The 24,433-nt window shown below is 55.9% G+C and overlaps 1 protein-coding gene across 1 annotated transcript in view; it reads right to left on the reverse strand.

Annotated features, from left to right (window-relative positions):
- Positions 1-2,608: 2,608 nt before the first annotated feature.
- The window catches only part of LOC135173954 (voltage-dependent L-type calcium channel subunit beta-2-like), a gene marked incomplete at its 3' end in the record, with an annotated part of 57,043 nt that continues 35,218 nt past the window's right edge, over positions 2,609-24,433 (reverse strand). Inside the window, exons 3-4 of the mRNA XM_064141173.1 lie at positions 9,828-9,950; positions 2,609-2,745 (exon numbers count right to left, since the gene is read on the reverse strand). Coding sequence (XP_063997243.1) covers positions 2,609-2,745; positions 9,828-9,950 — 260 coding nt within the window. The remainder of the gene's footprint in view (positions 2,746-9,827; positions 9,951-24,433) is intronic.

Genomic DNA, 24,433 nt, shown 5'->3' on the forward strand with positions numbered 1-24,433 from the left:
AAGAGCTACTGACAGCTCCCTGGGGCTGAGAGGGTGTTTGCCTACCATCTTTAGAGCTTAATTAAAGCACAGATTCTTTTGCTGTCTCAGCAGAAGGCATCACTTAGGGGAAAAAAAAAGAAGGCTCTCAAACGAAGATAAAAGAGTCTGGGGTACTGTAAGTGAAAAGCTGCCCAGGTTGTGAAAAGGAAACCACAGGTTTAGCCATTTCACTTCAGTTATCCCACCAAGAAAGGCACTGGGAGCACACGAAAGGCTACTTCGCTCCTCCGATCATTCCTCTGACAGCTCTCACTGCCACTTGTTCCCTCTTCACACATCAACAAGCACTAAACAAATGCATTTGTGGCACAAGGCAGCACTGCCTGCAGGAGAGGCTCTGGAACAGGGAAGCCCTCCATGAGGGGAGACCTCACTGCTCTCTACAACGACCTGGAAAGAGGCTGTAGCCAGGTGGGGTTGGGCTCTTCTCCCAGGTACCCAGGGACAGAACAAGAGGACATAAGCTCAAGCTATGCCAGGGCAGGTTCAGGCTGGATGCTAGGAGGAAGTTCTTCCCAGCAAGAGTGACTGGCCTTGGAGTGGGCTGCCTGGTGAGGTGGTGGAGTCAACCTGGAGGTGTTTAAAAGGAGGCTGGATGAGGCACTTAGTGCCATGGCTTAGTTAATTAGAAGGTGTTAGGTTGGACATGATGAGCTCAGAGCTCTTTTCCAGCCTGGGTAAACTGTTGAATTGTTTGTTTGTTTCCAGTTTGGGAAGGGATGGAATCACTTGGTCAGATCTGGCTGTAGCAGACCTGCCACAAGAGGAAAGAAGAACCTGCTGAGGATCACACACTCCTAGAGAGGACATTTCACAGCTGGCAGCACTCTAGCCTGCTCCCAGCCCTGGCATTCTCTTCAAAGACTGCTGCCCTTCCTACTGAAGAGGGGGAGCCTTTTTGGCTTCCCAAGTGTTTCCTCCATTCCAGGCCCATCCCACTCAGACCTGCTGGCAGTATCTGTTTCCTACAGAGCCAAAGGGGAGCCAGTGGCCTTCGCTTCCACGTGTGTTAGTATTGCCTGGAGAGCTGCCCTGAGAATGCTGCAGTAAAGCTGCCACTACTGCTCCCCTGCAGTGCTCTGCAACACCTTCAGACACTGAACCTCGATTGCAGTGGCTGCACAGAGACACCAAATAACAGCATCAGGCTTCCAGAACTCTTAACAGCTGAATTTGACAGGACCAAGACATCTGCCCAGCCACCGAGCTCAGTATCTGCTTTCTCTCTCAAGCAGCACTGACATCAGGTAGAAATAAAGATTGCTTCCTCCACAGATTCCAACTGTTTGAATTAACAGAACCAGATCAGACACAGCATTCACTTCCAAGCTGTGTCCCAGCCAATGAGACTCTCTTGGTTTTTGCTGTCCAAACCTTCAAAGCCTTTTCCAAGAATCCTATGATTTCTTTTTCCCCTAATGGCTGCCCAGCAGGCACTGGCTTCAGCTTGAAACAAATTCCTCTTCACACTTCCTTTTCAGTTCTAAACTCAGTGCTTTAGAAACTGCAAGATCTTGAGAACAAGGGAAAAGAAAACTGCTGGGGAATTTAGGGAGATTGATTTTTTCCCTTTTTCCATCCCAAACTGGTCTTGTACATAGCAAATGTACTCATTGCAGATGCACTTTAAAAAGCAAAGGGAACAGCAGCCACTGCAGGCCACCAAACCACTGACCTAAAGATCTCCTTCCTCCCTCAGTCAGAAATGAAGATTAATTACAGAACTAAACACCACCAACCTAAATAGCTCATCCAGAAGAGCGTGGCCAGCAGATCCAGGGAGGTTCTCCTCCCACTCTGCTCTGCCCTGCTGAGGCCTCAGCTGGAATGCTGCAGCCAGTTCTGAGCTCCCCACTTCAGGAGGGGCAGGGATCTGCTGCAGAGAGTCCCAAGGAGGGCTACAGGGATGCTGAAGGGACTGCAGCACTGCCTGAGGAGGAGAGGCTGAGCCCTGGGGCTGCTTAGGCTGCAGAGGAGAAGGCTGAGAGGGGATCTCAGCAATGTCTACCCAGAGCTGAGGGCTGGGGGTCAGCAAGGAAGGCACAGGCACAGCCTCTGCTCACTTGTGCCCTGCCACAGGACAAGGGCCAAGGGATGGGAAGTGCAGCACAGGAAGCTGCAGCTCAAGGTGAGGCAGAACTTGTTTAGTGTGAGGGTGTCAGAGCCCTGGCACAGGCTGCCCAGAGAGGTTGTGCAGTCTCCTTCTCTGCAGCCTTCCCAGCCCTGTCTGGATGTGTTCCTGTGTGCCCTGTGCTGGATCCTCTGGCACTGCTCTGGCAGGGGGTGGGACTGGAAGCTCTCCAGAGGTCCCTCCCAGCCCCTAACATCCTGGGAGCCTGTAATCTCCTTTCTCCCTCAACCAGCAGTAAGGTTAAGCACAGAACTGACTATCACCAAGCTAAACATCTCCTTTCTCCCCGGAGCAACAAGGAGATTAACCACAGAACTAAGGAGCACTGCACTGACCCGAACCATCCGCAGCTGCGACCAGAGCCGTGTCCCTCCCACCCCCCACTGCCACTCTCACTGCCAACCACACTGCTACTGCCATTTCTTTGGTCATTACCTGGAGTAGAATTTTCCTTGTTTTGCCTTTTGTTCATGCTGCAGCCTCATGTTCTCTAGTTTGACTGGGCTTGGTATGAATCCTATTTCACAGCCTTCTTTTACCAACCGTCCTATCCACCAGTCATTATTAAATTTCTGCAGGACAAAAAGAGCAACACAGAAGGCAGGGAGCAGGACATGAGTGCATTGCATGTGGGATCAGCCTCTTGGCAGCTTGAACCTGGCAGCCAAGCCACTGGATGCAATTCTGCCCTCCCCTTAATCGCTCTGCTGGGTTATTATGCTAATGAAGCACTGTGCTAATAGCCAGAAATACATCAGACATAATTACACCTTCAGGGCTGGTCAAAAGCTGGAGAGTAGTTGGGCAGAAACCTTCCTTCACAGACTTGGTGATATCCCTTTGGCTGCTACCTTCACCCATTTCACCACTCTTCATTTTCAGAGGCTTCAGAGTTTCTTGCCCTCAAAACACACAACCTGGAGGGTTCTCCTGGGAGGACCCCAGAGATTTCTTCCCCTCTGCTCCCACCCCCTGGCTGCTACCTCCACCCATTTCACCACTGTTAATTGTTTTAGGCTTCAGAGTTTCTTGCCCTCAAAACACACAACCTGGAGGGTTCTCCTGGGAGGACCCCAGACATTTTCTTCCCTCTGCTCTCACCCCCTGCAGCTGGAGTTATCTTTTCCCCTTATTCCATGATATTCACTTCTCTGTATAAAATGTCAGTTACTACTTTTCACACTCCCCTTCTTGTCTGAACCCACTAAAATCTGCTTTCCTGCCAACAGCTCACGCTCAGCATCTTGGACATGCTGTGACAGACTGGTACTGGCACCTCTGCCAGCAGCATGGCACTCTCAGCAATGACACCAGCTGTGTGGCCTGGCTGACATGCTGGAGGGGAGGGATGGCATCCAGAGGGACCTGGACAGGATGGAGAGGTAGGTCCTGCACCCAAGCTGGGGCAATCCCAAGCACAAATCCAGGCTGGGCAGAGAATAGCTGCAGAGCAGTGCTGAGGAGGAGGACCTGGGGGTGCTGGGTGAGGAGAAGCTCAGTGTGAGCTGGCAGAGGGTGCTGGCAGCTCAGAAAGCAAGCCTGTGCTGGGCTGATCCCCAGCAGTGTGGGCTCGAGAGAGGGGACTGTGCCACTCTGCTCAGCTCTGGTGAGAGCCCACATGGAGTCTCGTGTCCAGGTCTGAGGCTGGCAAAACAAGACAGGCATGGAACCATTAGGACAAGTCCAGAGGGGGCCACAAAGATGATCAGAGGCTGGAGCACCTCTGCTATGAAGACAGCCTGAGAGAGTTGGGGTTGTTCAAGCTGGAGAAGAGAAGGCTGCAGGGAGACCTCAGAGCAGCCTTTCAATATCTGAAGGTGTTCAGGAGAGCTGGAGCAGGACTTTGGCCAAAGGCATGGAGTGACAGGAGGTGGGGGAATGGCTTCAACCTGGAAGAAGCTGGATTTACGTTGGACATTAGGAGGAAATTCTTCCCTGTGAGGGCACTGGGACAGGTTGCCCAGAGAAGCTGGGGAGGCTCCAAGCCTGGAAGTGCTGAAGGCCAGGTTGGATGTGGCCTTGAGGCTTCCCTGACCACAGCAGGGGAATGGAACCAGATGATCTTTACAGCACCTTCCAATGCAATCCATAAGGAATGGACATCTTTGGCAAAGTGAAAAAGCTGACACTCACACTCACACACGAGCTGGTTCACTGAGCTCAACTCCAACATATGCTGCCACAGGCACCACCACACTGGGTGGCAGTGCTGATCTGCTCCAAGCTAGGAAGGCTCTGCAGAATGACCAGGCCATGCTGGGTGGATGGGCTGAGGCCAGCGGTATGAGAGTCAACAAAGCCAGGGGCAGGGTTCTGCACTCAGGTCACAACAACCCCATGGACACTCCAGGCTTGGGGCACAGTGGCTGGAAACTGCCCAGCAGAGGAGGGGATTGCTTTACAAGAAGCTGAAGATGTCTGCTCAGGTGGCCAAAAAGGCCAACAGCATCCTGGCTTGGGTCTGCAAGGGTGTGGGCAGCAGGAGTAAGGCAGGGACTGCCACACCTGGAGCACTGCGCTCAGCTTAGGCCACTCACTGCAAGCAAACCACTGAGGGCTGCAGCAGGTCCAGAGGAGGGCAGTGAAGTTGAGAAGGGTCTGGAGAACAGGGCTGGGGCAGTGAGGTTGAGAAGGGTCTGGAGAACAGGGCTGGGGCAGTGAAGCTGTGAAGGGTCTGGAGAACAGGGCTGGGGCAGTGAAGCTGTGGAGGGTCTGGAGAACAGGGCTGGGGCAGTGAAGCTGTGCAGGGTCTGGAGAACAGGGCTGGGGCAGTGAAGCTGTGCAGGGTCTGGAGAACAGGGCTGGGGCAGTGAAGCTGTGCAGGGTCTGGAGAACAGGGCTGGGGCAGTGAAGCTGTGAAGGTCTGGAGAACAGGGCTGGGGCAGTGAAGCTGTGCAGGGTCTGGAGAACAGGGCTGGGGCAGTGAAGTGGAGAAGGGTCTGGAGAACAGGGCTGGGGCAGTGAAGCTGTGCAGGGTCTGGAGAACAGGGCTGGGGCAGTGAAGCTGTGCAGGGTCTGGAGAACAGGGCTGGGGCAGTGAAGCTGTGCAGGGTCTGGAGAACAGGGCTGGGGCAGTGAAGTGGAGAAGGGTCTGGAGAACAGGGCTGGGGCAGTGAAGCTGTGCAGGGTCTGGAGAACAGGGCTGGGGCAGTGAAGTGGAGAAGGGTCTGGAGAACAGGGCTGGGGCAGTGAAGCTGTGCAGGGTCTGGAGAACAGGGCTGGGGCAGTGAAGTGGAGAAGGGTCTGGAGAACAGGGCTGGGGCAGTGAAGCTGTGCAGGGTCTGGAGAACAGGGCTGGGGCAGTGAAACTGTGCAGGGTCTGGAGAACAGGGCTGGGGCAGTGAAGCTGTGCAAGGTCTGGAGAACAGGGCTGGGGCAGTGAAGCTGTGCAGGGTCTGGAGAACAGGGCTGGGGCAGTGAAGCTGTGCAGGGCCTGGAGAACAGGGCTGGGGCAGTGAAACTGTGCAGGGTCTGGAGAACAGGGCTGGGGCAGTGAAGCTGTGCAGGGCCTGGAGAACAGGGCTGGGGCAGTGAAACTGTGCAGGGTCTGGAGAACAGGGCCGGGGCAGTGAAGCTGTGCAGGGTCTGGAGAACAGGGCTGGGGCAGTGAAACTGTGCAGGGTCTGGAGAACAGGGCTGGGACAGTGAAGTGGAGAAGGGTCTGGAGAACAGGGCTGGGGCAGTGAAGCTGTGCAGGGTCTGGAGAACAGGGCTGGGGCAGTGAAGCTGTGCAGGGTCTGGAGAACAGGGCTGGGGCAGTGAAGTGGAGAAGGGTCTGGAGAACAGGGTTGGGGCAGTGAAGCTGTGCAGGGTCTGGAGAACAGGGCTGGGGCAGTGAAGCTGTGCAGGGTCTGGAGAACAGGGCTGGGGCAGTGAAGTGGAGAAGGGTCTGGAGAACAGGGCTGGGGCAGTGAAGCTGTGCAGGGTCTGGAGAACAGGGCTGGGGCAGTGAAGTGGAGAAGGGTCTGGAGAACAGGGCTGGGGCAGTGAAGCTGTGCAGGGTCTGGAGAACAGGGCTGGGGCAGTGAAGTGGAGAAGGGTCTGGAGAACAGGGCTGGGGCAGTGAAGCTGTGCAGGGTCTGGAGAACAGGGCTGGGGCAGTGAAGCTGTGCAGGGTCTGGAGAACAGGGCTGGGGCAGTGAAGTGGAGAAGGGTCTGGAGAACAGGGTTGGGGCAGTGAAGCTGTGCAGGGTCTGGAGAACAGGGCTGGGGCAGTGAAGCTGTGCAGGGTCTGGAGAACAGGGCTGGGGCAGTGAAGCTGTGCAGGGTCTGGAGAACAGGGCTGGGGCAGTGAAGTGGAGAAGGGTCTGGAGAACAGGGCTGGGGCAGTGAAGCTGTGCAGGGTCTGGAGAACAGGGCTGGGGCAGTGAAGTGGAGAAGGGTCTGGAGAACAGGGCTGGGGCAGTGAAGCTGTGCAGGGTCTGGAGAACAGGGCTGGGGCAGTGAAACTGTGCAAGGTCTGGAGAACAGGGCTGGGGCAGTGAAGCTGTGCAGGGTCTGGAGAACAGGGCTGGGGCAGTGAAGCTGTGCAGGGTCTGGAGAACAGGGCTGGGGCAGTGAAGTGGAGAAGGGTCTGGAGAACAGGGTTGGGGCAGTGAAGCTGTGCAGGGTCTGGAGAACAGGGCTGGGGCAGTGAAGCTGTGCAGGGTCTGGAGAACAGGGCTGGGGCAGTGAAGCTGTGCAGGGTCTGGAGAACAGGGCTGGGGCAGTGAAGTGGAGAAGGGTCTGGAGAAACAGGGCTGGGGCAGTGAAGCTGTGCAGGGTCTGGAGAACAGGGCTGGGGCAGTGAAGTGGAGAAGGGTCTGGAGAACAGGGCTGGGGCAGTGAAGCTGTGCAGGGTCTGGAGAACAGGGCTGGGGCAGTGAAACTGTGCAAGGTCTGGAGAACAGGGCTGGGACAGTGAAGCTGTGCAGGGTCTGGAGAACAGGGCTGGGGCAGTGAAGCTGTGCAAGGTCTGGAGAACAGGGCTGGGGCAGTGAAGCTGTGCAGGGTCTGGAGAACAGGGCTGGGGCAGTGAAGCTGTGCAGGGCCTGGAGAACAGGGCTGGGGCAGTGAAGCTGTGCAGGGTCTGGAGAACAGGGCTGGGGCAGTGAAGTGGAGAAGGGTCTGGAGAACAGGGCTGGGGCAGTGGAGAAGGGTCTGGAGAACAGGGCTGGGGCAGTGAAGCTGTGCAGGGCCTGGAGAACAGGGCTGGGGCAGTGAAACTGTGCAGGGTCTGGAGAACAGGGCCGGGGCAGTGAAGCTGTGCAGGGTCTGGAGAACAGGGCTGGGGCAGTGAAGTGGAGAAGGGTCTGGAGAACAGGGCTGGGGCAGTGAAGCTGTGCAGGGTCTGGAGAACAGGGCTGGGGCAGTGAAGCTGTGCAGGGTCTGGAGAACAGGGCTGGGGCAGTGAAGCTGTGCAGGGTCTGGAGAACAGGGCTGGGGCAGTGAAGCTGTGCAGGGTCTGGAGAACAGGGCTGGGGCAGTGAAGCTGTGCAGGGTCTGGAGAACAGGGCTGGGGCAGTGAAGTGGAGAAGGGTCTGGAGAACAGGGTTGGGGCAGTGAAGCTGTGCAGGGTCTGGAGAACAGGGCTGGGGCAGTGAAGCTGTGCAGGGTCTGGAGAACAGGGCTGGGGCAGTGAAGCTGTGCAGGGTCTGGAGAACAGGGCTGGGGCAGTGAAGCTGTGCAGGGTCTGGAGAACAGGGCTGGGGCAGTGAAGCTGTGAAGGGTCTGGAGAACAGGGCTGGGGCAGTGAAGCTGTGCAGGGTCTGGAGATCAGGGCTGGGGCAGTGAAGCTGTGCAGGGTCTGGAGAACAGGGCTGGGGCAGTGAAGTGGAGAAGGGTCTGGAGAACAGGGCTGGGGCAGTGAAGCTGTGAAGGGTCTGGAGAACAGGGCTGGGGCAGTGAAGCTGTGCAGGGTCTGGAGAACAGGGTTGGGGCAGTGAAGTGGAGAAGGGTCTGGAGAACAGGGCTCGTGGAAAGGAGCTGAGAGAACCTGAGGTTATTTTGCATGGAGAAGAGGAGGCTGCAGAGAAACTTTTTGCTCTCAACAACTCACAGAAAGGAGGAGGTTGGAGGCAGGTAGGGGTTGGTCTCTTCTGCCTAGTAACAACTGACAGAATGAGGAGGAATGGCCCCAGGTTGCCCCAGGGGAGGTTTAGGATGGAGATTAGGCACAATTTCTTTGCTGCAAGAATGGTCAGGGATGGGCACAGGCTGCCCAGGGAGGTGGCAGGTGTTCAAGTAAGCGGTGGCCATGGCACTTGGCAAGATGATTCAATGGTGGTGATGGGTTGATGGTTGGACTCAAAAACCTCAGAGGTCTTCTCCAACCTTCATGATTCTCTGACTCCACTTGTGAGATAGCCACTGCTCTACATTGGCAAGAGACAGTCACATACAGCCAGGGTGGCTTCTCTCCTTGCTTCACAACTGTTGGGTTCATTCCTTTATCTTTTAGTCACTACCATTTAATGGCAATAAGTCACTGCTATGTATGGCCCATATGCAACACTCCAGAGGCTCCATGGCAGTAACTGCTCTCAAATAGGAATGATGGAGAGTCTGGGTTATGTAGGAAACTCTTAAGAGAACATCTGCATGGGAAGAGAAGCTGCCTTTTGAAACTGAAGCTATGGAGGTAGGTATTACAGGCTGTGTTTAAACATTTAAGGAGGAGTTTTAGCAAGTGCATATTTTGGAGGCAAACATAAGGGCTCCTGAAAGAGGAGTTAGTGTCACTGAGAATCCAGCACTGCTCAACCTGCATCACAGCTTTAGCTTTCATTCTGGCTGCTCTAGAAATGTCATGGTGCCCAGTCTGGGGCTCCCCAGTGCAAGAGAGACAGGGACCTGCTGGAGAGAATCCAATAAAGAGCTAGGGGGATGCTGAAGGGGCTGGACCAGCTCTGCTGTGAAGAAAGGCTGAGAGCCCTGGGGCTGCATAGGCTGGAGAGGAGAAGGCTGAGAGGGATCTGATCAATGTCTCTCAAGAGCTGAGGGCTGGGGGTCAGGATGAAGGTGCCAGGCTCTGGGTGGTGCTGCCCAGGGACAGGACAAGCAACAACAGGTACAAGCTGAGACCCAGGAGGTTCCAGCTCAAGATGAGGAGCAACTTGTTTGGTGTGAGGGTGCTGGAGCCTGGAGCAGGCTGCCCAGAGAGGCTGCGGAGTCTCCTTCTCCGCAGCCTTTCTAGACCCAGCTGGCTGTGTTCCTGTGTGCCCTGCTCTCTGTGGCCCTGCTTTGTCAGGGGGCTTGGACTGCCTGACCTCTGCAGGTCCCTTCCAACCCCTACCATCCTGTGATGTAACCTGAGTCTGGGATCTGGGGGATTTACCAAGACTCCTTCGCACAGACAGAAGAGAAGCAGCCCTCGGCTGCTGGATCAGAGAGCACTACAGTGACAAACCCCACAAAGATTGTGGCACTGAGCTTTTTATGCTCAGAATCAGTGACTTGAACCAGAGAAGAAATGCACCTGCTTTGCAAACCTCACTGACTGCAGCCTGAGCCATCTGAGCCGTGGCCTTTCTAAGCAGAGCACTTCAAACCCACCCAGCTCCCTTTCTGCAGCGCCGGGCGGTGTGAAGCGGCAGCCTTACAGAAGAGCAGCCCCGGGACTCAAAGAGGTGAGATTCACTCAGTCCCCCTCCTCTCCTCCCCCAGCTTTACTTACTTCTTTAACGTGAAGAAAATCTTTAGCCTCAAACGAGATGGCCATGCCTGGCACTGGGACATCGTCGTCGTGAGCTGCGCTGTAGCCAACATTGGTCCGAACGGCAAAGGCAACAGGCTTGGTCTGCAAGAGAGGAGAGGCAGCCTCAGAGCCACAGTCACACCCAGCCCTGAGGGGACGGAGGGGATGCAGCAGCCCTGCTGCCAGGAGAGCCTGAGGGAGCTGGGGCTGTGCTGCTGGGACAGGAGCAGACTGAGAGGTGACCTCAGCAGTGCTGCTAAGGATGCTGGAGCCAGCTCTGCTGGGGGATGCCCAGTGCCAGGGCAGGGGCGCTGGTGGAAGCTGAGGCAGAGGAAGTGCCATGGAAAGATGAGGAGGGTTTTTCTCCCTGTGAGGGTGACAGAAGCCTGGCACAGGCTGCCCAGGGGGGCTGTGGAGTCTCCATCCCCGCCTGGATCTGTTCCTGTGTGACCTGGCATAGGGGTTGAGCTGGATGGGCCTTTCAGGGCCCTTCCAGCCCCTGACATTCTGTGATGCTGTGCCTCACATAGCTCTGTGTCCTTTTCAGGCTGGGGACAGAGAGCTGGATGCAGCAATTCAGATCTTACTCAACTCATCTACAGCCCTCTCTGTTGCCACTAGCACAAAGGACAGCTGACTTGCCACCAGGCAACCAAGTGGTCCTGCAGGCACTGAATTCAGAGCTAATGGTCTTAGGAAGCAGCCACAATCAGGATTGTTTGCAAAGGCCTGCAGGGACAGGACGAGGGCAATGGCTGCAAAGGACAGCAGAGCAGATTGAGATTGGCTGTGAGGAACAAGTTCTGCAGCAGGAGGCTGCTGGAACCCTGCAACAGGTTGCCCAGGGAGGTGGAGATATTCCAAGTGAGGCCGGCCAGGGCTGTGGGCAACCTGCTCCAGTGGACGACATCCCTGCTGGGTGCAGAGGGGTTGGACTGGATGAGCTTTGGAGATCCCTTCCAACCCAACCTATGCTATGGCTCTATGATGTAGCATCCCTAAAACCAACCCAAGTTCCTGGGGATCAGCATTCATTCCAAACCCCATGCATGGCTGCCTTGAATGTAAACATCACAGCCTGGCAGAGTCGCTGCTTTCTCTGCTGTTACTCATTTCAATACTGGAAGAAAAAAAACCCCAAACAAAATCCAAAACGAGGTATGAATGAGCTTGAAATTGCCAAATCTCTTCAGCAATCCTTCCCCACTCAGTGGTGCAGGCAGCAGGGAGCAAATCCTTCCTTGTTACTGGGGATGAGCTTTGGGCAAAGCAGCCTCAAGCGGCGCTGGAAAAATGGATCTCAGCACAAGAATGGCAACAACAAGGAGCAACTTCAGCTGAACACTGAGGGTGGGGGCAACAGGCTTGCTTCTCCATTCCCATGCATGCTGTGTCCTCCAGGGAACATAAACCACGCTCACAGAACTGTGATTTGCTCCCAGTAGTATCAGTGGATGAAAGACTCCAGCCTGCTGCACTGCAACAGACACCTTTGGCAAGTTCCTCTCCTTGCCATGATCTAAAATCTCCTCTTCCAAATTCCTGTGCCCATCACTGAAACACATGGAACTGTTGGTCCTGCAGCTGGGTTGGGCCAAGCCCAGGCACAAATCCAGGCTGGGTGCAGAGTTGGTTGAGAGGAGCTCTGAAGAGGGAGCCTTGGGGGTGTTGGGTGCTGAGCAGCTCCCCAGCAGCCAGCAGTGCCCTCCTGCAGCCCAGCAGGCAGCTGTGTGCTGGCTGCAGCCAGAGCAGTGTGGGCAGCAGGGCAAGAGAGGGGATTCTGCCCCTAGGCTCTGCTCTGCTCAGACCTCACCTCCCATCCTGCCTCCAGTGCTGCTGTCCCCAGCAGAAGGACACAGAGCTGCTGGAGTGAGGCCAGAGGAGGCCACAAAGATGCTTCAAGGGCTGGAGCAGCTCTGCTGTGAGTACAGGCTGAGGGAGCTGGGGGGGTGCAGCCTGCAGCAGAGGAGGCTCAGGGCAGAGCTCATTGCTGTCTGCAGCTGCCTGCAGGGAGGCTGTAGCCAGGTGGGGTTGGGCTCTGCTGCCAGGCACCCAGCAACAGAAGAAGGGGACACAGCCTGAAGCTGTGCCAGGGCAGGTCTAGGCTGGATGTTGTTAGGAAGTTGTTGTCAGAGAGAGTGATTGGCATTGGAATGGGCTGCCCAGGGAGGTGGTGGAGGCACCGTCCCTGGAGGTGTTGCAGCCAAGCCTGGCTGAGGCACTTAGTGCCATGGTCTGGTTGCTTGGCCAGGGCTGGACTGGCTGAGCTTGGAGGTCTCTTCCAACCTGCTTGATTCTATGATTCTATGACTCTAAGTGAGGGTATTTTATGCTTATGAGACATTTTTCAGCTTCTGAGACAGCAGTTTAGCAGCTTGCAGCCTTTTGGCTTAGGCTGAGGATCTGCAGGAAGGCTTTCAAGCTTTCCACAAACAGAAACTCTCCAGCAGAAGCAGAAACTTGTGACACAGCAAGACAAAGCAAAGCCTAAATAAATCAAGTGCAGGGCACGGTTAAAACTGTAGATCTCAGTACTCAAAGCTCCCCCCTCCCATTCTGCTTGGCTGAGACCCCACCTGGAGTCCTGCATCCAGCTCTGGAGCCCCCAACACAAGGAGGACATGGAATTGTTAGAGTGGGTCCACAGGAGGCCACAAAGATGAGCCAAGGGCTGCAGCACCTCTGCTATGGGGACAGGCTGAGAAAGTTTGGGTTGTTCACCCTGGAGAAGGCTCTGAGGAGACCTTTAAGAACCTTCCAGTATTTTAGGGGGCTGCAGGAGAGATGGGGAGGGACTTCTGACAAAGACATGGAGTGACAGGAGGAAGGAGAATGGCTTCAGCCTGTAAGAAGCTGGATTTAGATAGGACATCAGGAGGAAATTCTTCCCCATGAGGGTGGTGAGGCACTGGAAGAGGTTGTCCAGAGAAGCTGTGGAGACTCCAAGCCTGGATGTGTTCTGAGCCAGGCTGGATGGGGCCCTCAGGAGCAAGGTGGTCTAGTGGAAGCATCCCTGCCCATAGCAGGAGCTTGGAACTAGATGACCTTTGAGGTCCTTTCCAATCCAAAGCCTTCTATGAGTCTGTACCACTGCAAATGTTTCTTCATTCTGCATGCAAGCTTTATTTGTAGCTCCCAGAGCTGGATGACTTTGCCTCTGTGAGGCTCCTGCAGACAAAGGGAGATCACAGAATCATAGAATCAAACAAGCTGGAAGGGACCTCCAAGCTCATCCAGTCCAACCTAGCACCCAGCCCTGTCCTATCAACCAGACCATGGCATTAGGAGATGTCAACAGCTCAATTGGTACACGGTGTGGTGAGCTTGCTGCTGGTGAGGGACTCTGCTGCATCAGGAACATGCCTTTAGCTGCAGGAGTGCTCTGCTCCCAGCAGGTGCCTGAATGCATGCTCCAGGGGTGGCATCTCAGAGTGTGGAAAGTGAAATGTTTCATTACCTCTTAACTCAGATGCAGAGCAAACCCTGAGCAGCTGGCAGCAGGTGGGCAGCACTGCAGCTGAGCACTGCTCCTGCCCCCTTCACTTCAGCACATTTGGTAGGAGGTAAAGGGACCTGCAGAGAGCATCAAGTACAGCCCTACTGCCAGAGCAGCATCATCCAGGGCAGGGCACACAGGAGCACAGCCAGGTGGGTCTAGAAAGGCTGCGGAGAAGGAGACTCCACAACCTCTCTGGGCAGCCTGCTCCAGGCTCCAGCACCCTCACACCAAACAAGTTGCTCCTCATCTTGAGCTGGAACCTCCTGGGTCTCAGCTTGTACCTGTTGTTGCTTGTCCTGTCCCTGGGCAGCACCACCCAGAGCCTGGCACCTTCATCCTGACCCCCACCCCTCAGCTACTGATAGACATTGATCAGATCCCTCTCAGCCTTCTCCTCTCCAGCCTAAGCAGCCCCAGGGCTCTCAGCCTTTCTTCACAGCAGAGTTGTTCCAGTCCCTTAGCATCCTCACAGCTCTCTGCTGGACTCTGTCCAGCAGGTCCCTGCCTCTCTTGAAGTGTGGAGCCCAGAACTGGCCACAGTATTGCAGCTGTGGTCTGAGCAGGGCAGAGCAGAGGGGCAGAAGAGCCTCCCTAGCCCTGCTGGCCACAGCGATGCACCTGATGCACCCCAGGATGCCATTAGCCTTCTTGGCCACCAGGGCACATTGCTGCCCCGTGTAGACTTGGCTGTGCACCAGGACATAGGATCACAGTTTCCCTGAGCACCTTGCTCTAGCTGAGATACTTCTGAGACAGGGATTCAGATGGAACCTCTGGTGCAGATCTCCCTGACGGCCCAGATGCACTCTGCAGGAAGAGCAAGACACAGCACAGACACTAAAGCTGTGTTAAAAGAAGAGTTATCAAAACTGGGAAGTTACACATCTTAGGCTGGGGAAAGTGACTCTGAAGGTGCCTGCAACTTCAGGGAGCAGTGCTGGTATCTTAACTTAACCCTCACTGTGGTCAGCATCAAGGCACAACAGCAACTTCAGCACTGTAGCATGGAATCATTAAGGTTGGAAAAGCCCTTTGAGATCACCAAGCCCAAACATAACCACCAAGGCCACTGCACTCTGTCCTGAAGCACCACAGCTACAGCTTCTTCAGCACCTCCAGGCTGGGGACTCCACCACCTCCCTGGGCAGCCTGTCCCAACCCCTCCCCACTCTTTCTCCTCATCTCCAACCCAACCCTCCCCTGGCACAGCTCCAGCACAGTTCCTCTCTCCTGTCTCTGCTTACCTGGGAGAAGAGACCAACCCCAGCCTCACTCCAGCCTCCTTGCAGGCAGCTGCAGAGAGCAATGAGGTCTCCCCTCAGCCTTCTCCTCTCCACACTGACCACCCCCAGCTCCCTCAGCTGCTCCTCACACAATGCCCTCCAGACCCCTCAGCAGCCTCAGTGCTCTTCTCTGGACACCCTCCAGCCCCTCAGTGTCTTTCTTCTCCTGTGGCCCCCAGACCTGACCCCAGCACTCAAGCTGTGGCCTCACCAGGGCCCAGTCCAGGGGCACCATCACTGCCCTGCTCCTGCTGATCACACTGGTTCAGATCCAGGCCAGGATGCTGGAGGCCTCCTTGGCCAGCTGGGCACACTGCTGGCTCATGTTCAGCTGCTGTGCACCACCACCCCCAGCTCCTTTCCCACCAGGCTGCTTCCCAGCCACTCTGCCCTGAGCCTGCAGCATTGCTTGGGGTTGTTGTGACCAAAGTTCAGGACCTGACACTTGGCTTTGCTAAACCTCATCCCATTGGCCTCACTGGGTTTAACCTGGGGTGCTTTTTTTACTTGCATGTGACAGATCCCAAATGTGTGACTTGGCCAAAACTGCCAAGCAAGTCTCAGAAGAGCAAAGAGAGAATGAACTGACTGCAAAGGGTTCAGCAGTGGGGAAGAGGAACAGCACTGGAGCTGAGGCAGGCTTTGGCTGTGCTCTTCCCAAGTACTTGCTGAAAGCAGAACAACCTTGGAGGCTTGGACACTCGGAGCTGCTGAGAGCAGAGCTCACCCAAACCTGAGGCATGTAAACTAGCAGGGACAGACATTTTAATGCTGCCAGAAGGACAACCAGAAGACAAGCACATTCTACAGCACTAACTCCTCCCCTAGCTGTTGTAATGTGGCCTCGACTTGCACCAGGTGAGGTTTAGGCTGGTTCTTAGAAGCAATTTCTTCCCTGGAAGTGTTCTCAAGCACTGCCACAGGCTGCCCTTCTAAGCAGTTTATCTGCAGGTCCCTTTCAGATCGTGAAACACAGCTTTAAGGTCTCCCTGGAGCCTTCTCTTCTGCAGGCTGAGCAGCCCCAGCTCTCCCTGCCTGTCCCTAGAGCAGAGGTGCTCCAGCCCCCTGATCACCTTGGGGGGCATTCTCTAGACCCACTCCAGCAGCTCCATGGCCTTTTTATGTTGTGGTCTCAAAGCTGGCAGGTGAGGTCTCAGCAGAGCAGAGGGGCAGAATCTCCTCTCTCCATCTCTGCCCACACTGCTCTGGATGCAGCCCAGGCTGCCCTTGGCCTTCTGTGCTGCCAGTGCCCACTGCTGGCTCCTGCCCAGCTTCTCTCCCATCAGCACCCCCAAGTCATTCTCTGCAGGGCTGCTCTCATCTCATCATTCCCTAGCTTGGAAGGATACCATGGGCTGCCCTGACCTTGCACCTTGCCTCATTGAACCTCATGAGATGCTCCTCAGCCACTTCTCCAAGCTGTCCAGATCCCTATGGATAGTTCCCATCCCATCCTTCAGACACCTCTTGGTACCATCAGCTCAGGGTGCCTCCATCCTGCAGTTGACATCGTTGATGAAGACACTGAACAGCTCTGGCCCCAGGACAGACCTTTGAGGTTCACCACTTGTCACTGTCTCCATCCAGGAGACCACAGAATAACAGAATTAACTAGGTTGGAAAACACTATCACTTAACACCTTTTCATTCACTATCCCATGGCACTCAGTGCCTCATGCAGCCTCCTCTTAAACACCTCCAGGGACAGGGACTCCACCACCTCCCCGGGCAGCCCATTCCCAGTGAGGGCTTATCCCTTCCCTTCACAAGCTTATGTTCCTGGGAGCTTCAGCAGCAGCAAAGCTCCTGTTGCACTGCGTTCCAGGAAGGGTCACAGCCTTGCCCCTGCGTTCTGGAGGTCCCTTGTTGACTGAAAAAGTCTCCCAAGGCTGAGGGCAAAGTTAAAGCTGTGTCAGGGCTTCAGTGACCTAAGCCAGGAAGCAGGCAGAATCGTGCAGGGGAGCAGCCAAGGCAAGAGTGGCTGCAAGCCAGGTCTGGGTTCATGTGAGCCACAGCAAGAGCAGCCCATGAGGAGAGCCTCCAGATCGATGGCAGCTCTCATGCTGCTCCTGCCAAAGCCAAGCTCTAGCAATGAGGCTTCTCCTCTTCTTACTGCCTGTAAAGGCTTAACCCTCCCGGTCTGGACCTGGCCCAGCTCCTCCTGACTGCTCCCTGGGGGTGGTCTGAACCTGGCCCCAGCTCCTCCTGACTGCTCCCTGGGGATGCTCTGAACCTGGCCCCAGCTCCTCCTGACTCCTCCCTGGGGGTCTGGACCTGACCCCAGCTCCTCCTGACTCCTCCCTGGGGGGGTCTGGACCTGACCACAGCTCCTCCTGACTCCTCCCTGGGGGTGATCTGACCCTGGCCCCAGCTTCTCCTGACTGCTCCCTGGGGGTGCTCTGGACCTGGCCACAGCTCCTCCTGACTCCTCCCTGGGGGTGCTCTGGACCTGGCCCCAGCTCCTCCTGACTCCTCCCTGGGGGTGCTCTGGACCTGGCCCCAGCTCCTCCTGACTCCTCCCTGGGGGGGGGTCTGGACCTGGCCCCAGGTGCAGTGTTAGCTCCCCCACCCCCTGCCCAGGACCCCTGTCAGACAGGCTCTGGCTGCCTCTCTCTGGCTCTTTGCCCTCCCTGCCTGCCTGCCAGCACCACCCTGGCTCCTGCCGCGCTTGTGGCACCCTGTGCCCATGGTGGCAGGCAGTGGAAGCCTCTTCCTGGCTCTGCCTCCATCCACTGCCCTCACTCTGCCTGCACACACATTTCTGTACCTCCTTTCCCTTCCCTCTACCTCTTTGTACCTCCCCTGCCTGAAACACCTTTTGCTTGTTGTTACAGTTCCTCTTCCAGCTCCCAGATGGAAGCAGGACTGCTCTGTGGCTGCTTTACCCCTTCCACCCTCTGCATCCAGCTCCTTCCTTTCCCAGAGGGGGAGAGGGGAAGGCATCCTCTTATTGCACGGTTCTGTTGGGTTTGGAGGCTCTGGGAAGCTTGAATCAGGCCAATACCTTGGCTGATGCTCTGCTGCTGCTGCGGACCCCTCCCTCGGCTGCCTGGCTCGGCGCAGGAGCTGCAGCAGCTCCGCTGGTGGGTGTGAGGGATGCAAGAGCGCAGCGCTGTGACGAAGATCTCCTCGCAGAGCATCGCTTACAGCTGGGGCTCAGCTCGTCAGCCAGCAGCTGAAACACGAGCTGGCAGCAAACCCCAGCTCTTAATATAGCCCTGAAGTGCCGAGGTTTAATTCTGGCTCGGATGCAGCAGGAGTTCTTACGAAAGCACTCAGTGACACAAGCATGCAAACAGAGACAGAGCTGCACACCCCCCGCAGAGAGAGACAGAGCTGCACATCCCCCCCAGAGAGAGACAGAGCTGCACATCCCCCCCCAGAGAGACAGAGCTGCACATCCCCCCCAGAGAGAGACAGAGCTGCACATCCCCCCCAGAGAGACAGAGCTGCACATCCCCCCCAGAGAGAGACAGAGCTGCACATCCCCCCCAGAGAGAGACAGAGCTGCACATCCCCCCAGAGAGAGACAGAGCTGCACATCCCCCCCCAGAGAGAGACAGAGCTGCACATCCCCCCCAGAGAGAGACAGAGCTGCACATCCCCCCCAGAGAGAGACAGAGCTGCACATCCCCCCAGAGAGAGACAGAGCTGCACATCCCCCCCCAGAGAGAGACAGAGCTGCACATCCCCCCCAGAGAGAGACAGAGCTGCACATCCCCCCCCAGAGAGAGACAGAGCTGCTAATCCCCCCAGAGAGACAGAGCTGCACATCCCCCCCCAGAGAGAGACAGAGCTGCACATCCCCCCCCAGAGAGAGACAGAGCTGCACATCCCCCCCCAGAGAGAGACAGAGCTGCACATCCCCCCCAGAGAGAGACAGAGCTGCACATCCCCCCCCAGAGAGAGACAGAGCTGCACATCCCCCCCCAGAGAGAGACAGAGCTGCACATCCCCCCCCAGAGAGAGACAGAGCTGCACATCCCCCCCAGAGAGAGACAGAGCTGCACATCCCCCCCCAGAGAGAGACAGAGCTGCACATCCCCCCCCAGAGAGAGACAGAGCTGCACATCCCCCCAGAGAGAGACAGAGCAGTGCCGAGGCCTCACCTGCATTCCCAGGCACTTCCCATTCACTCTGCTTCCCCTGCCTCTGGGAAGGGAGATGCTCTGGGGATGCAGGGGCAGAGCTGCTGAGGCTGCACCAAAGCAAAGGGACGGGGCAGGGTTTTTGCGGTGGCACCCAGTGATAGGGCAAGGAACAACAGCTCTGCTGTGAAGAAAGGCTGAGAGCCCTGGGGCTGCTTAGGCTGGAGAGGAGAAGGCTGAGAGGGATCTGATCAATGTCTCTCAAGAGCTGAGGGGTGGGGGTCAGGGTGAAGGTGCCAGGCTCTGGGTGGTGCTGCCCAGGGACAGGACAAGCAACAACAGGTACAAGCTGGGACCCAGGAGGTTCCAGCTCAAGATGAGGAGCAACTTGTTTGGTGTGAGGGTGCTGGAGCTTGGAGCAGGCTGCCCAGAGAGGCTGTGGAGTCTCCTGCTCTGGAGCCTTTCCAAGCCCACCTGGATGTGCTCCTGTGTGCCCTGCCCTGGGTGATGCTGCTCTGGCAGAGGGTGCTGGACTGGATGATCCCTGCAGGTCCCTCCAAACCCAACCACACTGATTCTGTGATCTGAACCAACAGAATCAACCAGGTTGGAAGAGACCTCCAAGATATCCCCCAGCCCTATCCAGTCAACCAGACCATGGCACTAAGTGCCTCATCCAGCCAGACCCCTTCCACAGGGAGCTCTGCTGCCTCCCTGGGGCCCGGGTCAGGGATGTTACCAAGAGGCTGCCTACTGTAGTGCAGCCCTCTGATTACTACCCCTTATTAGTAGGGGATGCTGCTGTGGCAGAGGGGTTGGACTGGACGAGCTCTGCAGGTCCCTTCCATCCCCTGCCATTCTGTGTTTCCATGAACAGAAGTTTAGCAGACCTCCAGCTACAACATCTTCTGCTCTGGTGGTCTTCAAGCCTTGATAAGGAAGGCAGAAGGCCTATGACATCTGGAAGAAGGACTGTCCTAACTTCAGCTTCCAGAAGAGCATGACTGAAATAAAACCCTGTGCAGAGGAAGCAGTTCTGCCAAGCAAGCTGCAAAGCTACTGCTGCACAAGGGGCTGGAACAGTTAGTGGCAGGCTGCCTTCAAAGAGGGAAGATGCATGAACTGATTTCCTGCAGCTTTGGGTCCTTTGTCCAGTACTGTTGAGCATTTCCATTAAGTATTTGGAGGCTACAGAAGGTCCCTCTTGAGCTGAAGGAAGGAACCAAAGTTGGAGAAACTGGAAGACCTGTGGGGGACAGCAGCAAGTCTTCAAAACTGTCTTTCTGCATTGGAAGAATGATTCAAACAGCATCTAGAGCACAGTGTCGTGAGGAAAGCTGCAGAGGACCAGCCAGGACTCACCAACTCCCTAAGTCATGGTCACAGCCAAGGACCTCACAGGTCCTTTCCAACCCAAACAAGTCTATGGCTCTGTGATGCTGAGGGAGAAGGGTTGAAGTGCCCTGGGAGGTGGCTGAATCCTCACCCCGGAGGTGTTTCCAACAGGCAGAGATGTGATGCTGAGGGACATGGTGTAGTGATCTTAAAAAGGGCCTTTCCAACCAAGACCTGTCTGGGATTTGATGATTCTAATCTTCTTTTGTCCCTCCTGGCAAACCTCCACTCCTGCAGCAAGCAGGGACACCTCCAACTAGATCAGGTTACTCAGGGCTCCAGCAAGATTCACCTTGAGCATCTCCAAGAATGGAGACACTGCTGTCCCCACAGACCCTTCTAAACAGTCCCCCCCCAGCCTGCCTGCAGCTCCCCTTAGATATTGAAACACAGCACTGAGGCTTCCTGGAACCTTCTCCAGGGTGAAAACTCCCAAATACTCTCACCCTCTCTTCATAGCAGAGATTCTGCAGCCCTCTGAGCATCCTGGAGACCCTCCTCTAGACCCACTCCATCAGGTCATAGAATCACAGAACCAAGCAGGTTGGAAGAGACCTCCAAGCTCAGCCAGCCCAACCTAGCACCCAGCCCTGCCCAACCAACCAGACCATGACACTAAGTGCCCCAGCCAGGCTTGGCTTCAACACCTCCAGGAGCAGCGACTCCACCACCTCCCTGGGCAGCCCATTCCAATGCCAATCACTCTCTCTGACAACAACTTCCTAACAACATCCAGCCTAGACCTGCCCTGGCACAGCTTGAGGCTGTGTCCCCTTGTTCTGTTGCTGGGTACCTGGCAGCAGAGCCCAACCCCAGCTGGCTACAGCCTCCCTGCAGGCAGCTGCAGACAGCAATGAGCTCTGCCCTGAGCCTCCTCTGCTGCAGGCTGCACACCCCCAGCTCCCTCAGCCTCTCCTCACAGGACTCTGCTCCAGGCCCATAGCCTTTCTTTGTTTGGGCCCCATAGCAGTGCAGGAGAGGTCTCAGCAGAGCAGAGGGGCAGGATTTCCTCTCTCCATCTCTGCCCACACTGCTCTGGATGCAGCCCAGGCTGCCCTTGGCCTTCTGTGCTGCTTGTGCCCACTGCTGGCTCCTACCCAGCTTCTCCCCCACCAGCACCCCCAAGTCCTTCTCTGCAGGGCTGCTCTCATCTCATCACCCCTCGATGACCTCAGAGGTCTTTTCCAACCCAACCAAGTCTATGGTTCTGTGATTCTGAGTGGGAAAGGTTTAGCTGCCTCAGCAGTTTTCCTAAGGGCAGGACTCCAGGACTGGCTGACAGAAGTGACTGTGTGAAAGACACCACCCCAGGGAAGGGGAACAGGCCCCACAGGGTCCAAGCCAACCTTTCATGAGATTGAAGAGGGGCTAGGGTCCAACCCAGTGTGTGCTGCACTACCCTTGGCATGGCAGGAAGAAGAGAAATGGGTTTGAGAAGAGCAGCAGTGATGATCAGAGGTGTGGAGGGAAGACAGAAACACTGCTCCTTTTCTGCTGCTGCTTCTTTTCTGTCTGCCAGAGGGTTTAGGGATGTTACACAAAGGAGTTCCTTAAGTGCAACTCATTTTGAGTGGATGTAGAGCAGATTTCTTTGGCATGTCCTGAAATCCCTTTTAGTCTTCATTTTCTTGTACTGAGTAAGATCCTGCACAGCTCCAGGAGCTCATTTCAAACATCAAAATCTGCTGATCTCAACAGCCTCACTGAACTCTGGACTTTACCTCCAGTCTTTGCCAGCTATCACACCAAAAGTGGGATCATTTACCATCACTTGCATGATCAAAACACAGGGCAAAGCAAAGCAAACCAGGCAGCAGAAGGAAGAAAAAGCCAGCAAACAAAAATCTCCACCCAAAACCAAACCAGAAAGATGACATCAGCCACCAGGTAGAACTTAGAGAGTCACAGAGAGCATCAGGTTGGAAGGGACCCTCAAAGGTCATCTCCTCCACATCCTCCTGCAAGCAGCAGGGACACCTCCAGCTGGAGCAGGCTGCACAGAGGCACAGCAAGGCTGAGCTTGAATGGCTTCAGGGATGGGGCCTCAGCCACAGCCCTGGGCAGCCTGTGCCAGGGTCTCACCACCCTCACTGTGCAGAGCTTCCTCCTGATGTCCAACCTAACCCTGCCCTGCTCCAGTTCCAAACTACTGCCTCTCATCCTGTCCCCACAGGCCCTTCTGAACAGTCCCTTCCCAGCTCTCCTGTAGCTCCTTTCAGGTACTGGGAGGCTGCTCTAAGGTCTCCCTGGAGCCTTCTCTTCTCCAGGCTGAACAACCCCAGCTCTCTCAGCCTGTCCCACCCAGGATTTAAAACTCAAACTCTCCATTTCTCTGTTTCAATTTGCTTGGCAGACTCACTCATGCTGGGCTCCATGGAGTCACCAGCACAGCAGAGCCCTCTTGTAGATCTCATCCTCTTCTTTTCATAGAATCATAGAATTACAGAACCAGGCAGGTTGGAAGAGAGCTCCAAGCTCAGCCAGCCCAACCTAGCACCCAGCCCTGCCCAACCAACCAGGCCATGGCACTAAGTGTCCCAGCCAGGATTGGCTGCAACACCTCCAGCCATGGTGACTCCACCACCTCCCTGGGCAGCCCATTCCAGTGCCAATCACTCTCTCTGACAACAACTTCCTAACAACATCCAGCCTAGACCTCCCCTGGCACAACTTGGCACTCTGTCCTCTTGTTCTGTTGCTGCTTGCCTGGCAGCAGAGCCCAACCCCACCTGGCTACAGCCTCCCTGCAGGCAGCTGCAGACAGCAATGAGCTCTGCCCTGAGCCTCCTCTGCTGCAGGCTGCACACCCCCAGCTCCCTCAGCCTCTCCTCACAGGGCTCTGCTCCAGGCCCCTCCCCAGACTTGTTGCCCTTCTCTGGACACCTTCCAGCATCTCAACATCTCTCTTCAATTGAGGAGCCCAGAACTGGACACAGCACTCCAGGTGTGGCCTGAGCAGTGCTGAGCACAGGGGCACAAGAACCTCCCTTGTCCTGCTCCTGAGCCAGCCCAGGATGCCACTGGCTCTGCTGCCCACTGGGCACACTGCTTCTTCTGGTTTGCTCCATGAGCAGTGCTGGGCTGCAGGGTGGTGCAGGCTCTCCTGCTGGGGCTACTGCTCAAGGACAAGTGGCACAAGAGTATCCCATCCTTTTCACTCCTGGCACATTCTTTCACACCTCTCTCTCACTGCCTCTCTCCTCGATGCCTTTTGCACCTCAACATCTCTCTTGAATTGTGGGGCCCAGAACTGGACACAGCACTCAAGGTGTGACCTTTTCTCTCAGCAAAGGTATTTCTGGTGGCTGATGTGTTACCTGCCTTTGTCCCCAGAGCTGGAGCTGATTGCCATACACACTGGGGTGGTTGGTTGGTGATTATTGATGTGGCATCTCATTGCCTTTGTATTAACCTTCACACAAGCCTCCCTATGAAGCTCCCAATGGCAGGGTGCATAAAAAAGGACAAGATGTAGAGTGAGAGAAGGAAAGGGTTTTTTTTCCCTTATGGATCCTAAAAGGAGAGAAGGTGAGGTTGACCTCAGCCAAAAAAAGCTGCTAAGTAGCTGGGCAGAAAGGAAACCTGACCAGAAAACTCCAAAGCTGCTCAGGGCAGAAGCTGCCTTTCTCATGTCAAACTTTCCCAGCTGCATGAAGTTCCTAGGTTCTGTTGTAAAGTACCTCAGAGAGTTTTCAGCAGGCTCAGATTTCAACAAAAAAAGTTTCTTTTCTCTTTCTATCATTCAGATAAGAAGGACCTGAGTCAGCAGAAAGGAGCAGCGAGGCTGTTGTGCAGGCAGATAGCTCCAACAAGAAGAGCTGACCAAGGAATACAGGGCTAGGGAGGTTCTCCTGCCCCTCTGCTCTGCCCTGCTCAGACCACAGCTGCAGTACTGTGGCCAGTTTGGGGCTCCCCAGTTCAGGAGAGACAGGGACCTGCTGGAGAGAGTCCAGCAGAGAGCTGTGAGGATGCTAAGGGACTGGAACAGCTCTGCTGTGAAGAAAGGCTGAGAGCCCTGGGGCTGCTTAGGCTGGAGAGGAGAAGGCTGAGAGGGATCTGATCAATGTCTCTCAAGAGCTGAGGGGTGGGGGTCAGGATGAAGGTGCCAGGCTCTGGGTGGTGCTGCCCAGGGACAGGACAAGCAACAGCAGGTACAAGCTGGGACCCAGGAGGTTCCAGCTCAGCATGAGGAGCAACTTGTTTGGTGTGAGGGTGCTGGAGCCTGGAGCAGGCTGCCCAGAGAGGCTGTGGAGTCTCCTGCTCTGGAGCCTTTCCAAGCCCACCTGGCTGTGCTCCTGTGTGCCCTGCCCTGGGCTGTAC

Source organism: Pogoniulus pusillus, unplaced genomic scaffold (genome assembly GCF_015220805.1).
Source record: "Pogoniulus pusillus isolate bPogPus1 unplaced genomic scaffold, bPogPus1.pri scaffold_162_arrow_ctg1, whole genome shotgun sequence".
Taxonomy (NCBI): Eukaryota; Metazoa; Chordata; class Aves; order Piciformes; family Lybiidae; genus Pogoniulus; species Pogoniulus pusillus.